The sequence below is a fragment of the Hetaerina americana genome, unplaced genomic scaffold (genome assembly GCF_022747635.1).
Source record: "Hetaerina americana unplaced genomic scaffold, ioHetAmer1.1.p SCAF_4, whole genome shotgun sequence".
Lineage (NCBI taxonomy): Eukaryota > Metazoa > Arthropoda > Insecta > Odonata > Calopterygidae > Hetaerina > Hetaerina americana.
The window spans coordinates 52,467,634-52,493,536 of NW_027286985.1; the positions used below are offsets into that span (position 1 = coordinate 52,467,634).

Sequence of the window (25,903 nt, forward strand, 5' to 3'; positions counted from 1 at the left end):
AAGAAAGGTTTAAGATTAGATGCCTTGGAACATTTGGAAATTTCCAAGCACCCTCATTATAAGAGTGTAATGGTTAATCACCTGATGTATTCCTCCCACTCCCCCCTCCTAGACCTCCCTCCATTTCATTACACGCCCCCCCCCCCCTGATGCCATTCCTAACCACCCTTCTAACCTCCCCCCATACAAAGGTACCAGTTTCCCTTCTCTTTCCCCTCCTCCCACTTTACCAGTACCTCCCTCCTCCTCTTCCCTGTCTAGTACATAAAGCTGTGTGTCCCCTGTACTTCACCTTATGGTAACTTTGTAGGTCAAAACATAGGTCGGGCATAGTAAAATGTATGTGGAAGAACACAGTATTTTCTTTTCTGATATGGTAATTGCCAGTAATCCTAATGTTTTATGATGCTATGCATAGTTGTTGTGATTAAATGTAAAATAAAAAGGAATAACTTACTCATCAACTCCAAGACTTGTTGCTTTTTTGTCTGGAATACCTCTGTGTTTCATTAGCTCAACTTCATTTTCTGCGCATGTATTGTGGTAGCTTAATACTTCCATAGCAACTCTATACTTTTGTTCGGACCTCCTAATTTTATCATATAGCTTGGCATGATGAAGCGCAAGCCCACAGTACACTGCAAAAGTTTCAAAGGCCTCTTCATCCTCCTAGAAACAAAAATAAATTTATCATTTTAGTAAGTATTCAATAGTTGAAGGTTCTTGGATTGATTTGGGAATCAAACCATAAACTAAAAAAAATATCAGCCAATACTATTTCTCAAGGATATATGGAAAACCTAATTCATTAAATTATTCAATAAGGCTTGCAGAGTAAAGATTACCTCTGTTTTAAGTTCTTTAAGTGTCAAGTATGTAGTAATGAACCTGGTTTATGTACATACGAGTACATAATTCCAGTAGCATTTAGAACATAAAATCATATTTGTAACCTGCTACATTGTTTTTTCATTATTTTCATTTACAGGCATACAGGAATTCATTAAGTCTATTTCTCTGAAAGTGCATAAGTTAACTCTTATAATCTAATCTATACTCTATCCTGTAAATAACCTGAGTGATACTTTCACTGAAGTAAATAAAATAAAAATGACGAGGCAATCTCAATCTAATGTAATCAATTCCAATGCAATCAATTCCAAAAAATCCTTAAGTGTCTTAAGAAAATACATCTGAGAACATTTTAAAAACAGAAACAAAACAAAATAAGTAATTTTTCACCACAAAGTCATCGAAGCTAAAATAAGTTGAACCTTTCTTTTAATTAGCTTTGACATATATGCACATATATGTGGACAATATAAATACATGTGCAATAAAAGTATCAATAGATTCAGCACTGAGAACAGCACAGTGACTATTTTTTATTAGTTTTTTGTTTGACTAATTCAGTCATTAGCATTTGAAGCAAGGTCAGGCATACACTAGATTTTGCTCTCTTGTAAAAGCTCTGAAAAAGAAGTAATAACTGGTGAGCTTAGAGAACAATTGAACATAAATAAAAAATCCATGTACCCCTCCATTAACTAGGAGCTTGCAAATATATGATATCAACTTCTAACACACCTAACTACCTTTACTTCTTTTTCATTGTATATCTATTTTCATCATTGAGGAGTGCATTGAGACCCAATGTGATCATTTGACTTAAATGGGATTGATGAAATGGCCTAGAACACAGAATGTGTTCAGATGGATGATGACTAGGAGACAATGAAACTATTTATGGAAGCTTCGGCAACATTAGCAAAATATAAGCACCAATAAAAAGACAGCAATCCATAAGAATTCTATAAAATGGCATGTTCAGTGTTATCATTTAAAACATAAAATCTGCACATTATGTGGCATTCATTTCAATGTCACTGTTGAATCCTTTAAATCATGTTTCATCACAGCACTACTCATTTTCTCCATCTCTACTTTTGGATTTTTATTAACTTTAATGAAATTCTACCCAGGTGCCACTTTAATGTGGGTGAGAATTTCACTTAATTTGCTGAAATTCAGTTGATACTGAGGTAAATTTGTTCAAATTGGTGGCATTTTTTATTCATCAAAGGAATGAATTTTTATCCCTTGAACCACTTAAATGTTCTTTAAGCTGCATCAAAAATATGACTTTTATGCACACCTAAATGCTTGGACTCATACTAAATTTTGAAACCTGCATATATTTTCCCCTTGAGAATGTTACTGCTATTATTCATTTATGACAAATGTGATTTATCAATATTGATATCTAAATCTAATTCAATGCTCTGCTGATGAAATTTGTTAATTTGGAATTATTCTTGTTTGCATGATGACTTGTAAATTAATAAAAGTACCTTAGTGAATCTTCCAGAATGCTTGTTGACCATCTGCACCACACCAATTACTGAACCCCGGATGAATATTGGCATGCAAAGGATGGAGTGTGTATGGTACCCCGTCAATTGATCCACAGTACGATTAAAGCGAGGATCAGAATATGCATCTTCTATGTTAAGGACCTCTCCTGTCATTGCCACTTGACCAGCTATTCCAGTACCCAAAGGAAATCTGTTGAAAGATTTGGAAAAAATATAGCAATTTTTAAGTTTTTTAGTACATGCATTTATTAAAGAAAATGAACTGTAGTTTGTTAAATGCATAACATTAATAATATAAATGATAAATTTTCCACCCAATCTTTGGTAGCTCTTTATCTTGTACTGGAATTAATAGTATGCAAAGATCCAACTTTTGCAAGGGACTGCTCTCAGCTTAAAAATGCATGATTTTTAATGAAAAAGGATCAAAATGATAAATTTTTGCAGCAATGTTAACAAATATAAACTTATAAAATTATCATGTGTAGCTAAACAACTTATTTTGTTTCGCACATCACTTAGGAACAAACTAATAATTTTCCTATGGTCTGTAAAATGTTGCCACCTCATGGAAACTTTACTATTGCACCTTCGATTAATGTTCACTGATAATTAGGAAGATATTGCAAAAATGACTTGGCGTATAAAAGAAACTTGTCCCAGGGGGCAACAGGTGCATTGGTGCAGTTGAAGCATAATTAATAATAACTTATGATAATTTTAATCATGAAGAGAATATTCATTAGAGAATTTCTCTAACAATACATTCATGTATACATTTATCCTAATTCATTATAAGAAAGAGCTAATTTATTACCTTTGAAAAATAATCAATGAACTTATTTTGTAACATAAACTTTGATCTTAAGAGTAACTGGTAATCCAAGAAGGAATCATCGGATCATTGATTTAAAATGGAACAATAATATAAAGGAATTGGGTTAATGACAGAGAGAGCAAAAAAACTGAAATCTCTATTCCTCAATCTTTCTCTTGACAGAGAAGTCATGAGTAACATAGAGGCTTTGCTGCTTTCCTGGCATGTTTTAAGTTAGTCTTTGGGGGTCTCCCACTAGGTGATATTGTCAGCTGTCAACACTTTCACAAGTATCTCAGCCACCACCCTCGGACAACAGAGGGGGTGAGGACAATGGCAGAGTTAGCTGTCAAAGAGTCTGTGCCTGATTTTCTGACCTTTGAGAACACATCTCTCTATAATCCACCATTCTGAAATTAAGTTATTTAAAAAAGATTGTCATCATTTATAATATATTTGTAAAAAATTCACATACCAATTCATAGCCTAATACTAACCTGATCTCTGTCGCAACTGAAGGAACTGGATTATTTCCTACACCATTGGATGAGTCGGCATCCTCACCTCCAACATCAAAGATACGAGCATAAAGCTCTCGACTTTTATTGTCAACAAGGAATAGGGAAGCCCGATCAGCATCCACAAGTCTTTGTGCAAAGTTCATCACCTTTATCACCAAGGCATCCATGCTTACCATATCTTGGAAGATGGATCTGGGTTAATAAAAAATAAAACACTACAGGTAATGGAGTAATTTTTTTGGAATTCCAATCTTCAGCATAAATGTCCTTAAAAATGCATGCTTATTACTTGACTTCATGTTGATATTTTCATATATGCTGTCTAGAAGGTGACAGTAAGGGTCTGGGTATGACACAATTGGATATATTGTTCTGAAGCTTATGTAAGTAAGTGGAATGAAAACCATGCAGAAATAAGTATTTAACGATGCAGTTTATCAAAAAAATTACTTTTTGATAATTTTTTTCAGTATTTCAATCCTAGGATTGGTTTACTGCAGGACATAGCTTTCCATTCTACTGCATTTTGAATTCAAGACAAGGCTACATATTCTAGGGAGAATAATGTAGTGGTTTCCCAATGCCTTCCAGATCACAGTATTACAGCCAATACTGTGGATTTCACCCTCGCCCGCAGCTGTGGCAGCTGATGCTGGGTCAACCCACTTGGTCTGATTGTTTGTAAATTTCCTGATAGCATTCACCATTCAGTGTCACAGCTCTCTCATTTCTTTCAAAATAGGCAACAATAAACATTCTTGCTGACACTGCACAACTACCAGTCACTTAACATTCATTATATAATGGCCATTTGTGTAGTGTCATGGGGTTTACATTTGAACATTAGCAGATATGAAGCCATCAAATAAAAATGCACTTTATTTGATTAAAAAATTGTCCAAGACATTCAGTTTTCCCTGAATGATAGAATTAAATTCATTTGCAAATTGTAACAAACTGTTCCAATTTTGCAGTTTCAATTCTTGAATCTACTGAATCTTATAGGGATGAAATCTTTAATCTTCATGCAAAATGTATTGAATTGTCCCATCTGAAATTTTTTCTGTTCTGAAATCTGTTCAAGGCTACTGAATCATAATGAATCCTTATCTTGGACTTTCCTGCACTGCTATTTTCACCATTTCCAAATTTTCTAAGGTGCAATCAGAACGTTTAATTCTTGACAATTGTCTACACTACCTGTATAGTGAAACTTGTTGAACAACTCATAAAATCGGTTAGGTTTGGTAATGATAAAGCTTTAGTTAGTCAGTCCGCCAAGGGGTCGTTTCAAGCATTGATGAGTGTATTAAAAAGCCTGTGAGATAGGTATTGGATGAGAATAAATGCAATTAAAACAAATATTATGTGGTTGTCGAAAAAGAAACAGGCTAAGTTAAATGTAGGACATAAACTAGAGCAGGTGGAACAGTTTACTTATCTGAAAGTGTTTTGGATCATTATTGTCCAATTAGTAGGGACATCAAGGGAAGAATTGCATTAGACAAAGAAGCTTTTACAAATAGGAATTGATGGTATGAACATAAGTAAGGATGTTAAGAAATGACTCATCAAAACTTTGATATGAAGTATGGTGTTGTATGGTACAGAAATATAGTCATTGAAGCAGGATGATAGGCATATTGATTGGATAACGATGGAAAAGGTGAAATGGACAGAATTGAAACAAACGAGGAAGGTCTAGGCATAGTGGGAGACAAGAGAGTGATTCAGAGTGTTTCGATTGAGAATGGGATGTTGAATACTAGAGTGGAGAGTGTAGGGAAAAAGATGAAGGGGAAGGGAGAGGATTTGCATGTTGTATGGAGTGAAGGGTAATAATAAGTATTCGCAGTTGAAATTAGACTTAATGCAGTGTCTAATGTCAGGTTGTGTTTTGCTGGAGAGGCAAGGGAAACATTGCTGTACCATTTGTAAGCTTGTGTCTATCCAAAATCTACCTCAAATGGTAGCTTATTAATTATAATTAACAACATAGTTATGTCACTAATAGGCACAGAATAACAAACACCAAAGCTGAGTTTCTGTGTTTAATGAGTAGTTTTAGGTGGAGTCTTATTGTTTAGTGGCAAAACTTCCCTTTTGAATTTTGTGGAAGGGACTAATGGTATCTAATAGCCATCAGGATTACTCACAGGGCTTTGGTATTTCTAAAGCACTCTCTTATGGACACTGATACTTTCAATTCAGAATTTAAAAAAATAATGATGCTTGTTTTTCCTTGTATCAGAAGATATTAGGGTTATTTGTTAAGAGTTTGAAATATCTATGATGCTTCAAAACTGATGTCTGCTTTATAAATTATCATATCAAATTAATTTTGCAAATAATAAAATTACAATGTTCCAAAATCATTTATTTCAGACAGTGACTTAAGTACTTCCTGCCAGACATTTTGAAGCTGACAATTTTCTTTATATTAAATGAATTTGTTTTATTCTCTTATCAATTTTTGGAAAAATAATGCATGCTGACACGACTTTGACTTACTCCAGTCCAAACACCAATGCAGAGTGTGAAAGTAGCAGCCAATATTCATGGGTTTGTACCAAACATTTATGTAACTATGAGCATCATTTCTTTTATGTATCTTAACTGAGCCTGTGTCTTTGCTCCTCATTGACGTGCCTTATATCATGTACATACACCACCCACCTGGTATTTTTGTATTGTGATCTCTGGGCAAATAAAAAGTAATAATAATAATAAGTATGAATCATGGCAGTTTTAAAAATTTCAACTTGTGTTAAAACTTTGAGCTGCTTGTAGAACCATTTGATATTGAACTAAAAATAATGATTTGGGTAGTTCATTATGAATCAAAGTCAGCAACTTTTGGTTAGTATTTAGATTTTTCCAAAAATTCTTTTGTCTTTTAATAATAAGTATGCATGTACCTACCCTACTCATTTGGTGTGCATTAAACATGAAGGAAGAAATTGCTTCCCCTGTGTTGGGCATGGCTTCATAATGATTTTATTAACTCAATCATTCTGGACTTTCTGGGTATAAAGGGAAATTTTTAAAGAATAGCACCCACAGAATACCCTGAGTTTGAAAGTTGGGTCCTCCACTCATATGATGATCATATGATCCACTATGTCTCTCAAATTATAGTTTATTCACACATCAATAGCAACTAGTTAAAGTGTATATCATGTTTATGCTCATTCAATTTCCATTAATTTTGACCTAATTGGCTCCAAAGCCAACCGAGTAATGGTTCTGTTACGAAGTGAAATCACACGAGAGACAAAATTAAATGGAAAAGGAATAAGGAACTTACTTAACCACAGCCAGGAGGAAATCATTCAGTTTTCTTTGTTTGTCCATTGAGAGGTAGAGTTGTGCATAATGGAGAGCAATGCCTCCCCAAACAAGGTAACTTGAAACAATTTCTTCATCTTCTTCATGGAATGCTGCTGAGGCAGGACCTGACCTCCACATCTCCAACACACCCGCTAGTTCACCATCGCACTGTATCATAGGCTTCCAAAGTTCATGCTGCTGAACTGCAGTCTGTGCTATTGCGGAAGAGGACACTTGCACACTTGCATATTCAGTTGCACCAAAATTCATTCCCTCACCCTTCTCGAGGTTGCTTTGGTTTTCTTTGGTATCACCCTCACCTAACTCACTTAAGTCCTTCTCTTCACTAACAATTCTGGACAGCTGAGGCTGAAAATAGAGTGAAACCTGCATTCCTGATAAATGTTAATATAAGTACCTACTCCATTTAAAAAAAAATGATGTTCTTACATAAAATCTGATTCATCACACAAAATGCATAACCAATATGATAGTTATTTGAGACTGAATGAAATTGCTATATGGGTAATTAGTTTTTGAATTTGTAGAAGCAAGACTTCATCCCATTTCAAGTAAAACATTAGAACATTTGCCATTTTATGGAGTCTAAAGGCAAGTAACAACTAGCATGGTACTAGGCTTTTATTCTGAAATGGAGAGTGTTCAAGCAAATCTGGAAGGGCAGTTTAACTACCAAGGGAGCGAAAAAACTAACAAGACCAAAACTTGATTAAAATTTAAGGGGGATGCCCATGTTGATTAGTCTCATGATGGAAAGCTTGGTTTATGAAATTCTGAATTAAAATACCTCGGATCTTGGAATGCTTTAATATTATAATGATTATAACATTTTAATTATATTAATCAAATCATTAAAAAATAATTAAGCCAAATAATTTTCTTACCCCATCTGCATAGACTATGGATCCAGCTAATTGAGGATCAGTGGCAGACTCATTCCTGGACAGCCTAAGGGCCTCCCTTGTCTTAGCAACATATGCAGCCAATGGGTGAGCCCACATAGTATGAGGAGGTGGTGTCCCTGGTGGATGTGGCCGTGATGGTGGCAATGAAGATACCTCTCCTGACTCTGCCTCCTCTGATTTGACAAAAATAACCCTGGTCTCTGGTCTGTAGAGGCTAGCGCAACAAGATACATGAAGAAGTGCATTAAAATGATAGGTTGTTTCAAATAATGGGCAAGGAGATGTTGCTGCAAAACTTTTCAAGTAATAAAAAGTAAATATCAATTAAAAGAGTTTCCTTGCAGTCACATTGATGTTGAATTTTAGCAGCATTGAATGGAGAAAATTTTAAAAATCTCCTGAAAAAAATTACCTCTACAAAGACACTGCTATGTGGTTCCTTGGGACTGCTATAACACAGAAATCATAGTGATATCACTGCCACATCACGATGCTTTCCATATCATTGTCATCTCAAATACCTGGATTAAAGTGATATCATGATGACGACTGTATCATGGTGTCCCCATCCGTAATACTCATGTAGAAGCAGTCATTTTTTTGTGGGGTAATGGCACTAACTTAGTAGAGAGACATGAAATGAATAATTGGATAAAGTTGTAGTAAGTAGTAGTAGTAGTAGTAGTATGGGAGGCGGCTGAGGTCATCTACACCATCAAGGATGAATGGGAAAGGAGGAAGGGTGGGGAGAAACCTGGCGTCGGCATTAGCATACTCTTAACAAAATGCACCATGGGGTCCACAATTTAATGTCTCTTCCGATGGACGGCATACTCACTCAAAGTGCTCTACACAAATCACCTCAAGTAGGGATCGGGACACTGAAAAAGATCTGCTGCCTCCAGGATTCGAACATGGGCCCTCTGGGTGAGATGCTAGTAAGCTAGCCATCACACCCACCATCCCCAAGGATAACGGTCAACACCTCCGTAGAATATCTCAAAACGTCTTATTTCAGTCGAATCCCAGAGTCGTTTATTTTTATTAATACAATAATTTCCCATAAAACCAAAACGAGATTATTAACTTACTCTTTTCTGAATTTAACCCGCCGGTGAATCCATAAATAAATTGATTTTTACCACTGTGGTCGCTTGGACCCTGAGAACTAGATGGAATAATCATTTTTCAACTGGCTAATGAAAACTTAAACTACAAACTCTCGAAGCAGCTCAGGAAAGGCAATTCTATCTGTTCTATTCTACCCATCTGATTTAAGGAATGCCTATGCATATAAATAGTTGACGCGATATTTTCCCGTCGAATGAAAGTGATTTGATTCCCCTAGCGCTGAAAGGCTTATAAATTTTATTTTAGATGAATTGACTGAAAGAAAGAGAAAGCGCAGCTTCCGTTAAGAACCAAAAGCTTCTTGAATCCTTTTACTGGGTATATAACGAAGCAGTTCCGGAACCGGATTTTTTCCTCTAATTTTTTAATGAACTCTCTCTTGTATCAAATTTTCCCATTCAAGGGTACAAAATGACGTGAATTACGTTTAAAACGCACTGCGATCTCAAAAAACAACGTGTACCTGGTCCTTGAGTTAGAATATTATTATACTATGGCTGAAATTGCAATTCGCCACGAACGCCCACTAGCCATTTATATTACTTGCCAGTGGACTTTCATTCGTGAAACAAATTAATCACATTAGTGGTGTGTGTATAATAAACAATTAAATCTGACCTCCCCTTCTGTTAAAAAAACATGAGAAATCCACGCAATTAAATAAAATATCCCATGCCTTTAAGCGGAATTTTGAATCGAGAATGATTTTTTAGAGAAGGAGCCGTTAAATTTATTTGACTCAAAAAATGAATCGTATATAAAATGTTTGCATCCCCAACGGCTGTCATTCCTTGCGCTCAGTGCTATAGAAAGAAGACTATGCTAGCGAGAAGCTGAAATTTTATGAGATTTTCCTACCTTCTAATATGTGCCTTCCCCGGAGTCTATTTTTCAACAACCCGGCCTAGCAGAGGGGCACTTTCTTACCGAGTATTTTCCACTCTCAGGCATTCCATTCATATCCTCCTTGCCCTGACACATTCGTAACGCCAGCATAAATTTAAATTATGGGGGTATCCACTGAGAAAAGGGTGATTTGCATAGACTTTAATACTGAATCACATTTTCACCCAATGCCTTCAGTCTACGTGACTGGAATTTTTATTTCATTCAAGCAAAACTCTCATGGCGGGCTTTATATGAAAGCCGAAGCAATTGTTTTTTCTGCTGATATGTAAAATATTGAGGGATGAAAACTATCATCTGTTCTTTTATTGCAAGTAACTTTCTCGTATCCATAACTCAATTCATAACAGCTTGCCTCAAACTGCACGTACGTAACGAGTCTTTTCGCAGAGTATTTAAGCATTTGTAGACTACGTACCGAGAAAGGAATTTTGAAATAAGATGGAGGTACTGATCCGTCAGCTCTTTCTTGATATTCAGTCATTTGGTCGAAATCATTCCTTACCATTAATTATTGACTTTTCTAAATTTGTGTTATAGCATCCGCAGTACACTAAATCTTAAATGTGTGTCTATTTTGTCGGCCATCAATTCCATTAATCGATCACGGATGACGTGATCATCACGCAATGAATGATTGAACCATCAAAAGTATTGGTTTGAAGAAATGAAAAACATTTAGTCATACCTCACACCACTATATAGGAAAAACCTGACCTGTTTCGACGCAAGCGAAAGGTGATGAAGCTTTGGCATCAAAATCGGTCATAATGTGAAAAGTTACGAAGAGTTTTTCATTTATTATCATACGATTCCTGAATTTGACCACACCTTTCATCAGTTTTAATCATTAATTCGAACTGAGGCTTTGAGACGTATCCGGGGCATAATATCCTAATAATCTGTTTAGATTTTGTTTAAAAATAGTAATATATGGCAAAAGGATTTTAGCAGGAATTGGAAAATTTCACGATTTTCTGTACTACGTTTAAAAAGGAAGTAGAACTACACGTCCTTGTTTTGACATCGAGTTAAACAGAACCATCCTTGAAGATCCAATGCACAGAGGGGAAACAAATTGAAAACATCTCTCTAAATTGGAGACGACGGATAGGTTTTAGATGATACAAAAATTTTGTGGAACATGAGCTTCCTCTCACCATTACAACCGCAATGGAAAAAATTCTCTTGTCTCCAGGAAATTTTATCGCCTTTTATAAAAGAGTTCTCATCCATTATTTCCCTGACAATAATTGCATTAGTTATCTGCTAAGAGAAGTAAGCATCCCACTAGATTATTATATGTCAGAATAGTCATGTGTGGAGACTCAACGGGATGTATTTCCTTGTATCGATTGAGATGGGATCACCTGATCTTCAACATGCTGGCCGAGTATATCAAACGCCGAGCGATCTCTTTGCCGGAGGGATTTTGAAATACGGTGTTCGATAAATCGATAAATTGAAATCATTTTTTGATGCTGCATCTTATAAATTAGTTTATTAATTTTATTTATTATGGCTTCAAGTATAATTTCTTGGTACTCATCTTGAGATTATTAATCATCGTTTATGGACTTGGTATTAATGATTTCTCATGCACATGAAAAATATTCGAAAAAAATTAATGAATATTTTGCATGTTTATTTCTTATTTCAGCTATTGTAAATTAAAAGCCGACGTGGCGATGAAGTGCCCATGGACTTAGAAGTATACGCCTGAATAATTTTGCAAAAAAAGAGAACGCTCTTTAGATTTTGAATGAAAAAGAGGCGTGAATGGAAAATGTGGATGATGTATTCAAAAGCTCAATGTGAATGAGGTTGAACTGCAAAAGAAAGAGCGTGGAATGGGCTTTGCTGTCGTGCCGTGAACTTGTCATCCCTGATGGTACGACTGTGTGTTATGAAATAGTATAGACTGAGTTTGGTATTAGAAATAGAATGTATACTTTTTATTTACTTGTATGTCCCGTTTATGACCTACAATCCTAAATACTTAACTAACAATCCTACAATCCTGACTTGTACATTAGGCCTGGAAAACCTAAAAATTAGTTGTAAAATTAAAAATAAATAATTTTTCTATTGCTGCATACGTAGGTAGCCCTGGGACCAAGCGACTTTAGAGGCAGGTATAGCACAAACGAAATTAAATAAATGGATACATCAATAAAGTTAAATGTGATCCTGACAAAATACAATGATAGAAATGGTAGCTTTTGATAAGTATCCTGCTTAGAAAAACTTTGCTGCAGTGCACATAAGAAAGGTAAGAAGTGTAGCTAGTGAAGTAAGTTTTAGCCCTGGAGCGCACAAAGCTTACGTGCCAGACATTTGGAACGGCGCAAAATGCTTTTAAACCTGCGCATATCTTGAAATTTGATGATGAAATCGGAATCATTTGAATGATTCAGGTTTATTTACCAGTGCGCACTCCGTCTGTCACTGCCAATTGAAGAAGTGTACTTCAAAGGTGATGGCGATGTTTTCGCTTAAAGCTTAACGACTCCAATATGTTCCTTTCTTGCTTCACGTGCGTCATCAATAACGGATTTAGCATTCACCGTGGGACGGCAGTTGTTGAAAGTATTAAAGATCACAACCAGGAAATGGACGAATTCGCCGAGGAGGCTGTTTATAAGACATTGCCTCGGTGGCGTCAGAGTTTCCGACCTCGGCCAAGGCCTTACTTCTATTACGTCCAATGCCTGCGTCGTCAATGAGGGGAAACAACTCATTTACAGCATTAGCTTCGTGAGGTCTACCTCGAAAGCAGCATAACATGGACTGAGGGGCGTTGGAGGGACATTCAGAAATGCTTTAGAAATTGTGCTGAATTGTTATTGGCTTTGAAAAAGTCCAAGTAGAGAGAGAAAAAGAAGGTAACGTCATGATAAAGGGACTAATAATGTCCTCATAGCACCCAAGGTTACGAGGAAGAAAGAGAGAGAGAGAGATAAGAAAAGTTCATTTTGCTCTGGGATTTACAAATATCACCGAGAAGCGTACAGGCACCGAGGAGTGATGTGCACATATAAGTAGGGCACATGATTAAATTACATCGCGAATAAGTATAATTCAATAAATGCGTGGAAAGCAACGTAACAGCCAAGGGAATCGATCGCATTGGATATCCACAGCGATCAAGAGAGAGGAATAAATAATCGAGGATAGAGAAAAACACAACCAAGAGGATACAGTAGAAGACTTTTGATATGTAAATATATTCGCATGGAGCGTGACACTTCGTGGAATAGAGATGAGGTTAGAGGCCGTTGGAAAAGAAGACCAAGGCAAATATGAAGCTTTGAAGCTGATATTGGATGCAAATGCTGTAGATCAAGTGGGCAAATAAAACAGAAACGAGCCATTATATGGGGAGAAAAAGGAGGAAAAGACGAAATGAAGTACTATACCTACGGATCAGAGGAACTAGTTATAGGTGCATTTGGAACAGTTTGATGTACAACCGCATTGTTACGAAATAAGTGTTAAAAGAAAAAAATTAAACAAGAGGGTCGTAAATGAAGGCCGCGAGTAAATTTACGGTCCAAATAAAGAGGGATGTGGGCAATAAAGGGGTTTCAGTGCATGAGAGAACAGGATATGGAAGGAAAGAGGCAGCGGTCAACCATTCTTTAGCTTGAGAGGCTAATGGCGATGCCGCGTGCCTTTTCACGGATCATCAGTGACCACCACTCTACGTGCTAGGGCAATACGTCAAGCATAAAACAGGAGATGTATTTGAAATAAAAAACGATATCGGAACTGATTTATGTTTTTTGCATTACATAAGTTCATTTTATTTCAGAAAACTACTCTGTGAAAACATAGCTATGCCATAAAGCTAGGGTTTATAAGCTTTTATGATTGATTCTTCCCTTAAACTCCTTCCCTTCCCTTAAAGTTTTCACGCATATCCTCAAAAACATCTAAATAAGAATAGGAAACAGAGCACGACAGCAATCTTTATAATTAATGTAGATATTTACGAGAAGTGTCAGCAAGCATTGTTTATGCGAAGTAAAGAAAAATAAAATCAATAGAGTTTTATTACGAATTAAAACCATAAATAAAGAATAGAATTTATTCAGTATCAATCAGTTCTTCAAACTGCCGTGATCGTAGAAATGTATTTAAAAAAATAAAACCCACCTCTACATTGAAAAAATTCCGTTCTTCCCTGTGAAGTTACGAAATGCCATTCGCAAAGTGATACAATGAAACCTAAATGATTATTGGAAATTACAACTTTTATTTCTAGAGGGAAGGAGAAAGGGTTGAGATGGGTGATTGTTCTAAGTGAAATTATCATCGTCTTTTTAAACCAATTTGGTAATCTAGCTTCAAAATTCTAGCATGCTAAATTTCGAAGGGCATTCTAGTAAAATCCAAATAAAAAACTCACATAATAATTAGAAAAGAGCCAAATGAACTAGCTAGCTAATTTAACCAAAGAAAAAGCAGAAAATAATCAAAGATTAAAAGTTTACGATGACTGCCTGTGAGGATGCGTATTTTGCTCCTCGTCATTCATCACTAAATCATGTTTAACATAGAGTTTCTACAGTCACGTATGTAGCTGAACGCTTCTTCTTAATAAATCAGTACAGTCATTTAGTCAATCACAACAAGTGGAGCATGACTCTCATCCATTGCGCCATCGGCTCAAACGCAGGCAAGGAGACAAGAATTCAAGTGACAATCTAAGCTTGCCAAAGGAGGTCAGTAGCCAAGGCTAACGCCCCTCAGCTAATTTTCTATGGTAGGTTAATTTTAAATATAACATTAAACTATATTAAAGGCAAATCCATCATATTCTTACACTACGATCCGTAACATGTGACGAATGGATTCACAAGGAAAGGAAGTGAACACTGTTTAACTTCATGGACACGAATGAATTTAAAAATAGCTAACTTTCAGGGCCATCGGAAGGAAGGAAATCCAAAAGCATATAATTGAGAGCAGTTCCTTTCAAAGGAAGGAGGAATCGTTCACGGAAATAAATGTTTAGTTGACTTAGCTGGCATTAGCCCCACTGGCCGTAAACATCTGCGGGGAGGAAAATTTGGAAATGTGAACGGATACATCGCATGGAATTCTCACAAAATGCTACGGAATGACTGAGAATTGGCTGTTAAAAAGCTTTCAATACGGCCACAAGGAAAGGCGCTTATTTCAATCAATGAAAGGATGTGAAAGTCAGGGATGAGTTTGACTGCTGAAAAGTCAACTTCCAGGAAAAGAGGCAGCATGTGAAACTCTGAAAAATCTTATCATTTCCAGCCATACCTCTCATGTCAGGTCGAATACTTCTGCAGGACTTGAGCCTTTTTAGAATAATAGGTTTTCACTTTCTTTTTGATTCTTTTGTACACTAGGAGGCACGTAAAATATATTTTGACCCAAAATACGGCGTCAACCTTCGGCTCCAGTGAGGCGGGGTTCGATTTCCGCCAAGGGGGGTTTTTTATTATTTATGAATTATATTACCCCCGGATTATATTACCAAGTATATTTCGGAGGAGTGCAGGAACACTGGATTTCAATTGCCAATTGTTCAACATAAACAGATATGCCTTACCTCATTGCCACCCTCTATCATTTTCTATTTATCTATTAATAGAAAATTAACGAATTCCGACAGAAATAGAATTGTGCCCGTACAGCTCCGAGTATTTCAATCACCTTCATATTCCAAACACTCAATTGAATGACTTTAGAGCTTCAGCAATTATGGATTAAACCAGGTGTTTGAATCTATTGATCAAAGGTATTATTCTTTTCTTGGAGTATATGAGTATAAGAACAGAAGGCACTCGATTTATGCTGACTTACATACACACACATCCCTCGTGTTCTACTCTTTTTCTCTAGGATATTTTACTCTAAGCTTTCCTAGATTTTTTAGTACTTGCTACTAACTATATATCAAATAACTATAACTTATAATACAGTAAAACAGTCCAAAAAACTCTTATTTTCTGAAAATGGAAGTCGGAAGAAGGGAACCGGACCGTATTTTAATTGTATACTGAATGGTTGGGCCCTTCTGGACATAAAATGCCCGACGCCACTGAGGAGGGATGGGAGAAAGGGCCATTCCAAATGTACGAGTATACGGTTCCCACCTGACCACATCTTCACTGCTGATGAGATCGTCCCCTCCCTCGCCGCAAGTGTCCCCCGAGAGGAAGTCCTTCTGGCCCGGGGGCAAGGCCTTGACCGGTGGGATCATCTCCACGGTGGGAGGCGCCAGGGGAGGCGACACGGGCTCGGGCCGCTCCGGCATGTGCAGTCGGAAACCGTCCGCTCCGACGGCAGACGAGATGCACGAAGCAAGCTCCCACAGGACGTGGGCCTTGTTCGGCCTCTCCTGGTGGAGGGACTGCGTCAGCTCCTGGAGCATCTGCCGCTTGTCCGCGTGCACGCAGAACTGCGAGGAGATGAAATGGTTGGAGGACCGTTTTAATGGGAATAGGTTCAACCCTTACTCGGAACACTAAAGGAGCCAGAGGCATTTTGTTTAAGGAAAGAAAAGGGATGGGCTAGGGGATGTTGGTGGGAACATCCTTTCAAGTGAGCGTGTTCTCTGTCCAGCGCGAGTCAGTGACTGTTGATTGAAAGGCCATTGACAACGTTTCACGTTCATCACGGAAATGACTCCATATACGCGTGTTAAGATAATGGAACGAAAAAGGGAAGGGCATCATTTCCGTTTTTGCGTTGAGGGTTGGCGGGGAAAAATTAACTAGGGAATAATTTAGTTGTATATTGATTGGCGTGCCCCTATTAAAGTCGGAAATGAACTATTTCCCATAAATTACTCACAGGTGATTATATTTATATGCACACATACATATAGCCGTACATGCATAGGTTTTACTTATTTCGTAATCTACTCGAACTTTCTTCTATTAATCAAATTAATTTTGTTAGCAAAATACCTTTTAAATTTAATTTTTTTGCAAATAACATCTGCTTGAGAAATTAAAAGAAATAAGATATCTCTTGATTACGACTACATAGGTCTCTGAGAAGTAAACTATAATACAAACCGGTTGATCCCTTATATCAAAATGACGGATCAGTGCTGTTTGGTGACAACTTTATTGAGACCTGCACTGCATTTCATGAGAAACTCATGAAAAATTCGGTAGTCAGTTTATAATCACTCTATATTATGATCAAAACTTTCATGAAAAGCTCCTGTTATGTTTAAACTGTATATATTTAACACATACTATCTGCGTACTAATTGATTTGTTACAATTTGTCAACATTTCTTTAGTACTGACGATAAAAAGTTATATTCCATGAATGAATTTAATGAATATGAATAGGTAAAGTAAACAGAAATCGGCAATCTTGCATGTGTCTACTATTTTTAAAGATTTATTAACATAGTTGTTGTAAAATTTCCAAATAAAATGCGTCAAGAAAAAAAATTTCTATGAGAAACATGACGAGAGAAGCATTAGACTTACGAAATTTAAAAAATAATGGAGGAGGTTTAAATAAAGAAGAATAATTTATGTCAGTGCCTTGTTATTACGTAGTTATACCGGTTTTTTTCTATAAAAGATTTTAGTATGATTCTCGTATACTACGTCATGCTCTGCGAGAAGTAAATCTTCATGAATAAAAATTAAAACTAGCTATTAAATCAGTAATATACGCATTTGCATGCAATCTTTGAAAATTACCTTCTGGATTTCAATATTGCCGTTTTTAACGCACAACTGCACAAGTGTGATTCAGCAAATTTATGATCCCGAAAGACGGTTAAGCTATTGCGAATACACCAGCGAAGAATTTAGGGCACATCTTCTAATTCCTTAAAAGCACACACGCGATTAAGTCACTGTATACTCATCTCTTCAAATAACTCGGGGAAACGGTGCTGTGAAATCGTTAGCTAAAAATATTGTCTCTTAATAGAAAAGTGCGCATCTCCTTGGCGCGCACAATTATTTTGGTACCATTGGATAACATTGATTGGCTTTCGACTATTTTAAACTCCTTTTTCTTAACCGATAATCAATTAATTTCTACGTATTTAGATATGTAACTGCCATCTTGTAGTATGACGGTAGCTTTTTAGTCTTCCGCTCATTATTTTACATGTATAATAAGATATTTATGAAGGATATCATTAAATACGCTACGATATCTAAATTATAGAGCGTATATTTACGGAGATTTATGAGGTTATCGGAGAAATGAAAAATATAGGTATCTATATAAGATAATTCATTAAACTGTATTATCATTTAATTATTATTTACCTTATAGTATTTCAACGAAAACTAAACATGTGATGCTTGAAACTTTTGCAATTGTGAAAGTTTTAATTTGTTTTAATTCGGTTAGTATTCTTATTTTTCAATAACGAGAGACACTTTTAATTAGTGCCACACTTTTACTTAAAAAATGGCATATCTGTTATCATTGCATTTCATATTTTAGCGACTAGGTGTAATATGTTGTACGCATAAATGACGACAGCTGAATTGAAATGAAATAATATCAATATTTTTTATGGGAGTGCATATAGTATTTGCTAATAGTAAAATGAAAATGAATTGTTTTCTGCTTCATGGAACAAAAACGTCCCAGTTATAACGATGGCTACCGAAGATGGGTTAAGAATCAAGATTTAAAGATACACGCAAACAGAAGTTTCAGAATACCCACCTCGAACATGGAAGCATTTAAACATATTTATATCAAAGAATCTGATTAACTTGTACGTTTTTACTATTATTTCAATTTAGGAAAATGACAATTTCAGGTTTGACTCAGAAGCATGCAGTATTGTCAGGTGCTGGGAAAGCCTTTAAAGGCAGTGCACCTTATCTCACGGGAGACAAAAAAAAGAGGCAAGGACTTGTAAGATATGATAGTAATCTTTTGGTATTATTAATAGGTATATTTTTTAAATATCTATGCTAGAAAAGAAATGAAATTGTCGAACCGAGGCCGAACCGAGAACACTATTTCTTTATAGTGAAATATTTACTTTAAAATAGGAGAATGTTATTGACTAGTAATTTAAATATTTCGGTACGCCAACGTACAGATGCTTCAAAATTTATTGAGTAGCATGAAATTATCTGCGATATTCTGTATCAGAAAGATTTGTTTTCACTGAATATATTTGGGAGTTATATTTTTTTAAATAATAACACTCACCTTCCAACGGGATAAGCTAGTCTTCCTTCCGATTTTACCTGAAAAAAGAGATGCCACATTATTTTTTAAGCTCAAAAATAGGAGTTTGAATGGCAATCATCAATTCACATTTTTTAAATAGATTGTGTGTAACAACTGTCATATCATCAGAGACAATTAAGAAAAACAGAAGGACAACTAATATGAAATTTAGGTATTTAAAAAAAATTATGGTTGTAAGATAACACTCAAACACTCTTGACTGAATGTAAATTCATCGCCTTTGACTTAATGTCGGATATGCTATTTATTTATCGACTTAATTGGGCGAGGTTGAGGCTTATAGTCCCTTTTTCCACCTAACCCTTACATTAGAGAAATTAAATTGAAGTCAATGACATGCAGCCAAGCCCTAGATGGAGGAAAATCCACCCAGGCGGGAATCAAACTCGCGACCTCTGGGCTGTTAGGGGAGGACGTTACCCCGCCGCCACCGGGTTATGTAATCCTCACACTTATTAGAGAAATTTATAAACAATTAAGTTATCCTGAAACTATTAGCTAAAATAATCCCTTTGCTTCAAAAAATGACGAAACTTTTATAGTTAACTGTCAAACCAAAAAACACGAATTCTCTAATAAATAAATAGTGAATAAATAATAGATATAGTAAATAAATAATAAATAGTTCATGAAATCATAAATCCCATGAGATTAGTATTGTTTGTCTTAACTGTTTGGTTTATTTTTAGAAATCATTGCCAACTTTACTGTTGAGGGTAATAAAGTGAACGTCATACGAGATGAAATGTAATGAACAATTACTTTTTAATATAACACGCGAAAGAAGACAGATTTTTGAAGAATTTTAGCAGTGAAATCGATATTTCACATCCCACATTCATATTAATCGTTGACAGATTTGCCGAATATAGGCTTGGGTGTCGTAATAATGGCCTCAAGCATTATAATAGAATGGTATCATTCCGCATTATTTTTTCTTGGTTGGTCGGGAGCTATCAATTTAAAACTCCAAATCTTTGACTCCCTCGGCATTATAATGGATATTTGAAATCTTTTTAACTGCTGAATTACAATCATAGGGTTTTGACAAACCAATGGATGTTAATTAAAACTTCTTAACCCTTAATTATCATAAGTAGTCTCTGATTCTGATTAAATGAAAATTTATAACGGTTAATAAAAACTAAGGCATACCGCTGTGCACTACCAAAGTGCTTCAGCGCAAATAAATGCAATTATCCCAGCGCTATTTCCTTTTTGACTCGATACATTTGTCGCCTCTATTCCAGCCAAAAAACCAATGCCTTTCCCCCTTCCTTCCGGCTTACCTAAGACTTTTCTTCGAAATGCTATTTATGTCATTAACTTTCTTGTTTAGTGAAGTGTACAAAATATTAACATAGTAATTACCGATAAGGCGACATAAGGACTAACTTATGAGGAATGGGTTGGTATATCTGGATTGATGTATGGGTTCTGGGCTGGGATATGCGCTGATGATTAACAAGTAAATAAAATCAATCAACAGCTTTTATTAAACTACGAACTTTAACAAGATTACTTTGCACTGACACAGATAATGCCCGATATAAACTACGTGAGAATTTTAACTTTTTTTCCAAAAAAATCAACAGTGTCGCGTTGACATTGTTAATCTTTTAATATTTAACGTCTAAAGCGGTGCATAATCCTGCTGGTCTCTTGGGTGCATTTGAGTGTAGTATCAGATGGGACGTAATTATAGACATTCCAGGTCAAGTAATTATGTTACCGATGTGCGTAGCTACCTAATAAATGTAATGCACATCAAGTAACACTCTTGGGAGCGCGTCGTTTCAGATTCTCACTTTTTTATTGCCATAACAGTATCTCCCCACGCACACCCTGAGGCTAATAAGCGTTTTCCGAGAGCTTGCTTTCCTGTCACACGCTAGAGGAGAGCGGGTTGCTTCCTTAATAACGTTAAGGGGCAAACATCAATTTCCGTTCCACGCAGAATGAGCGAGCGGATACCATTACCAGGATTTGTCGATGTTGTCAACGGAGATAGGGGGTGGCACATTTCCAAATTTAAGGGTAATACAATATGCGTTTAAAATGTTGGTAAACGGTATTTTCGTACGAAAATGCTGTAAACGAAGCTACTCTTTTTTGCATTACTCTTCTCATATGAATGAACAAAACGTATATGCTTTTGTTTGAACAGATTAAAAGAAATGCGGAAGGTTCCGTGACGGTAACTTTTAACGGAGTCATCCACATATGTGTATTACAATTCATAAAGTTCAAAGTGTAAAATTCAATTTCTTGGTCGAGGCGAATAATTTTCACCCTTTGAAATTGCTACGTTGTTTTATTTAAACACCCAATACGCTTAAAAAAGGGCCTAAAAAGCATTTTTATGCATGCAATAATTGTTGCCATGACTCCTCAAAAAGATCAGTGGCAGAAAGTTTAAATACATATTTTACAAGCTAATTGTAGATAAAGCAAAGATAAAAAACATGACTAAAACAAATAAGAAGGAAATTACTCTATGTATAGATGTCAAAAGACATTCTCTTATGATATAATAATAATTGAATCTTTTGATGACAAAAGATATTCTCCAATACTTAATAATAATGGTATCTTTTTGAGAACCGTAAATAAGTAAATGATAAATAAATGATGAATAAATCAAAGCTAAAATATTACATGTAGACAAGAGAAAATAATAAACTATGTTCAGAGTATAAAGAGTGTACAAAGAATATAATTTATGACACCAAATTATCTTAAAATTTATGCAGCACTGATTAATTAATATCATGCTTGCGCCCACTAAAGTTTCATCGAGTAATGTGCGGAAACTATGATGGGGCAGCCTGTAGAGCGTGAAAGTTTGAAGGTTACTCTTCTTACAATGGCAGCACATGAGTTACACCGAAAGTCGATAAACTTCAAGAATCCTCACCTAGGCTGACCCTTCTACCCAACAATGTCTTCCCTTAGTTGCAAGTCGAGAGAGTTTCTCATTCGACGCATTCAATCTCACATTCGTGATAACATGAGCATATATATACATTTAAATCCAAACTCTTCGAAAAATTATTGATAAATTTAAGGTACAGAAACTTTTATATCGTCGCTAAATCTTTAACACCTCGAGTTTCAAGTTAAATTTCGTTCAAGGTTAACTATTTTACAGGTTTAACGTCATGTTAAATTAGAGATTATTCAAATCAGATATCTGAGAAGTGAAATCAGAGAACGATGATTGCACGATGAAATTATTACGAAATTATGCCATCGAGTTGATTAAAAAGGTTTGTTAATTGAGTTTTTTTACCAGAAATGAATCCATGGCAAGGAATAGCAATGAACATATGAACCCATTTACGCATACTGATACCACCAGATCCGAATTACAGCGCATAGTTCAATCTTACCCATATACACAGTTTAAGCATGCATAAAAATAATCTATAAATGTTATTTACTGATATTATAATAAATAATTATCTGTCAACCACTGAAGAATCTCTAAAAATCTGGGACGTTCACTTTTTTGAGATGCAAAAGTTTTCCATATTTACCTTTTACGATCCTTAACTGTACGTGAACCTGGGCTCCGGTTACCCCTTAATGTTGGATGAAAAATGACACGTGACAAACATAAATGTAAAACACACTGCAGGATTAGTCAGGAACAAATCGGCAGTGTAGGAAATCTGCATTGAGGATTTTACATCGGAAAAATATAACCTCGCTTCCTCTTAGAATCTGTTCATCAGATTAAAACGCTCATGTATAAATGACCCATTTTACAAAAATTAGCCCTGAATGTAAGAACGGTTTGTACATACGTCTCAATACGCAGATGTCCTGAATTAATCGGAGCGGCTGACTTTCATCCATCCCCTCTATGTTTCAAGATTAAATATTTTTTGTTCAGTCGAGTCGATGATCCCCATGCGATGGTACAATAGAGGGTAAGTGTCTCTTCGGCTTCATTTATTTCCATCCCAGTGAGGATGCGGTCGACCACCGTTCATCTCTATGCCGCTCATTAGTCATCTAAATTGAGCCGGGAACAATTCGTGGAAACGAAGCGAATGCGTTCAATTCTGTGTTTCTCGGGTCTGAATCAGGGCACGTAACGCCGCTACATTCCCTCTCCTATCAACGCTCATCTCTGCACAGCGTGAGTGAGCTTCCAGTCATTTTCGTGGAAAATATTATCTCAGAAATCTCTTTGCTAGGCGATTTCTTCATCCATATTCTAGGAAGCATACAATGGATTGAAAACGACAAGCTTAGATTCTATATGCACAAAATTTAATTAATTACAGTTCAGTAAATACTAGTATCGTGCGCACCGGTGAATTTTCGAGAATATTCACTAATAAAGATTCAAAATCATAAACCAGGAATCAGCTCGTAAGTCAGCCTTGGTAGATAAGGGTAGCACGGATACCTAAGGTAAGTACTGAAGCTGGGTAAATATTTTAGATTCAAAACCTCATAAGCACATAAATTTCACAGACTATACAATTGAATACACTGTGAGCAAAATTATCGCGCTCATTCTTAAAGAGTTCTTTAAGAATGCTCTTGAAGTGTACGAAACGGCATGAATGACACCCTTGTGGTACGTAAAGATGAAACGAACGTTTGAAAGCTGGTATGCATTATTTATTCCTTCCTTTACGCCATTCATTTCCATGAAATGTTTATACCTACTTGCCCAGTTCTAAAGGCATTCACCTATTTACCGCTCCTAGGGCATCGAGAAAAGGTCGCCAGCCACGATGTTCTAATTACCAATTGGTCTCATTTTGCTTAGTAAGAGGGAAATCCCAGAAGTGCCCGACTCAAAAAAAAACACAATTTTGGAAAAAAATGTTTATATTTTTTAACATAATCTCTTTTCAGCTCTATATACTTTTCCCAGCGATGTTCAATAAGTTCGATACCCTTTTTACAATAAGAACTGTCTTGCTCCTGAAAATAGCCATTAACTGCCTACATCACTTCTTCACGGTTGGAAAATATTTGACCACCGAGCCATTTTTTCAAGTTTGCGAACAGTAAAAAATCCGGGGGGCTAAATCTGGCGAATAGGGTGCATGAGGTAGCAATTCAAACATTAGTTCATTAAATTTTGGCCATTGCAAAAACGGATTTGTGAGCTGATCATTATCTTGATGAAACAACACATTCTTCTTAGCCAAATGCGGCCGGTTTTGCTTGATTTATTCGCTCAAATGTTGCAATAAGTTGGCATAATACTCGCCGTTGATAGTGTTTCCTTTTTAAAGATAGTCAATGAAAATTATCACTCGTGTATCCCAAAAAATCGACGCCAATACCTTACCTGCAGATGAAACGGTTTTTGCATTCTTTGGAGACGGTTCTCCCTTTTGAATCCACTATTTTGATTGTTCTTAGGTCTCGGGTGTGAAGTAATGAACCCATGTTTCATCCATGGTAATGAAACGGCGCAAAAATTCTGCTTTGTTGCCGTTAACCTTTGCTAACACTCAATTGAAACATCTTAATGACACTGGTTTTGCTCGAGTGTGAGCGAACGCGGCACCCATCTTGCAAACAGCTTTCTCATGTCTAAATTTTCAGTTAATATCCACTGTACCGCACTTTTTGAAAATTTACTTCTGTAAACGAAGGAGCAGACTCTCCCGGAGTAGAATCCAGTTCAGCTTTTATATTGGTTGGACTGAGGCCTTTCAAATAAAAGTATAGTATCACATAGCGATGACCAATTTTCTCCATTTTCACAAATTCACTGATCACTATTGATGGCTGTTAAACCAGTACTAAACAACGTAGCGTCTTCAAATTTGAATCATATGCTTAATAGATTGCGTACCTTTTAATACACTGAAACTTTTTAAACAACTACCGCCATCTCTTGGTCAGGCCGGGTTCTTCTGGGCCTTCCCATGCACGGATTATTACGTAACTAAAGAATTGATTAGGTTAATTTACGATTATCATCATTTCTTATCGTTTTGATTTCGAACGGTTTGATTTGCTGCAGGCCCATGGCCTTTCCGCCCATCTGATCACCATTTTTTGAGGGCAAAGAATTCTTCATATCGGTTTGCTGAAGACAAATCCCCTTAAGTTTGTTTTGGTCTCATAAATAATAGATTTAATCATGGGGTTAGAATTATTCCTTCTGAATCAGCGTTAGATTCTGGTAATTTACATAAAATATTTAGTCGTGCATATGATTTTCGTGCTCCTAATTATCTTCATATAGGATTTCTAATGAGTGCGTGAAGATTTCAGCTTCTTAATGATGTATTTTTTTCGGACAGATAACGATTCTCAGAATTAGTTTTCATTCGAAAATTAGACCCTTATGCTAAGGCTGCTGATGAAAACAATCACTACGTGATTTCAAGGTGAGGTCTAACCAACGCGATATGATACCACTTTTTTACTTTCCACGCTATTTTTCTAATAAAGCCAAAGTTTTGCTACGCAACTCCGTAGTTCACTCTCATCAGTTTTACTGCCAATCGATTCAATTGGTACGCTGTTTTTGATAAAATGAAAATGACAATATTTCCTCATTTGTACCTTCGAATTCATTATTTCTAACTAAATTCTGGGGAGCTACGTCAAAGGTTAATATGGATTAATACGAGTAAGTACGTACTAGTTTTTTTCAAATTAATTCTT

The 25,903-nt window shown here is 36.0% G+C and overlaps 1 protein-coding gene across 5 annotated transcripts in view; it reads right to left on the bottom strand.

Annotated features, from left to right (window-relative positions):
• The window catches only part of LOC139691945 (probable 3',5'-cyclic phosphodiesterase pde-5), a 177,562-nt gene that overhangs the window by 11,490 nt on the left and 140,169 nt on the right, over positions 1-25,903 (bottom strand). For 4 of the 5 annotated variants that reach the window (XM_071589903.1, XM_071589902.1, XM_071589900.1 and 1 more), the window contains 7 exons: positions 19,208-19,245; positions 16,144-16,448; positions 7,949-8,183; positions 7,021-7,412; positions 3,690-3,905; positions 2,352-2,565; positions 458-669 (listed from right to left, as the gene is read on the bottom strand). In XM_071589903.1, the coding sequence (XP_071446004.1) occupies positions 458-669; positions 2,352-2,565; positions 3,690-3,905; positions 7,021-7,412; positions 7,949-8,183; positions 16,144-16,448; positions 19,208-19,245 (1,612 nt within the window). The remainder of the gene's footprint in view (positions 1-457; positions 670-2,351; positions 2,566-3,689; positions 3,906-7,020; positions 7,413-7,948; positions 8,184-16,143; positions 16,449-19,207; positions 19,246-25,903) is intronic. The other variant, XM_071589901.1, reaches the window with a different exon arrangement.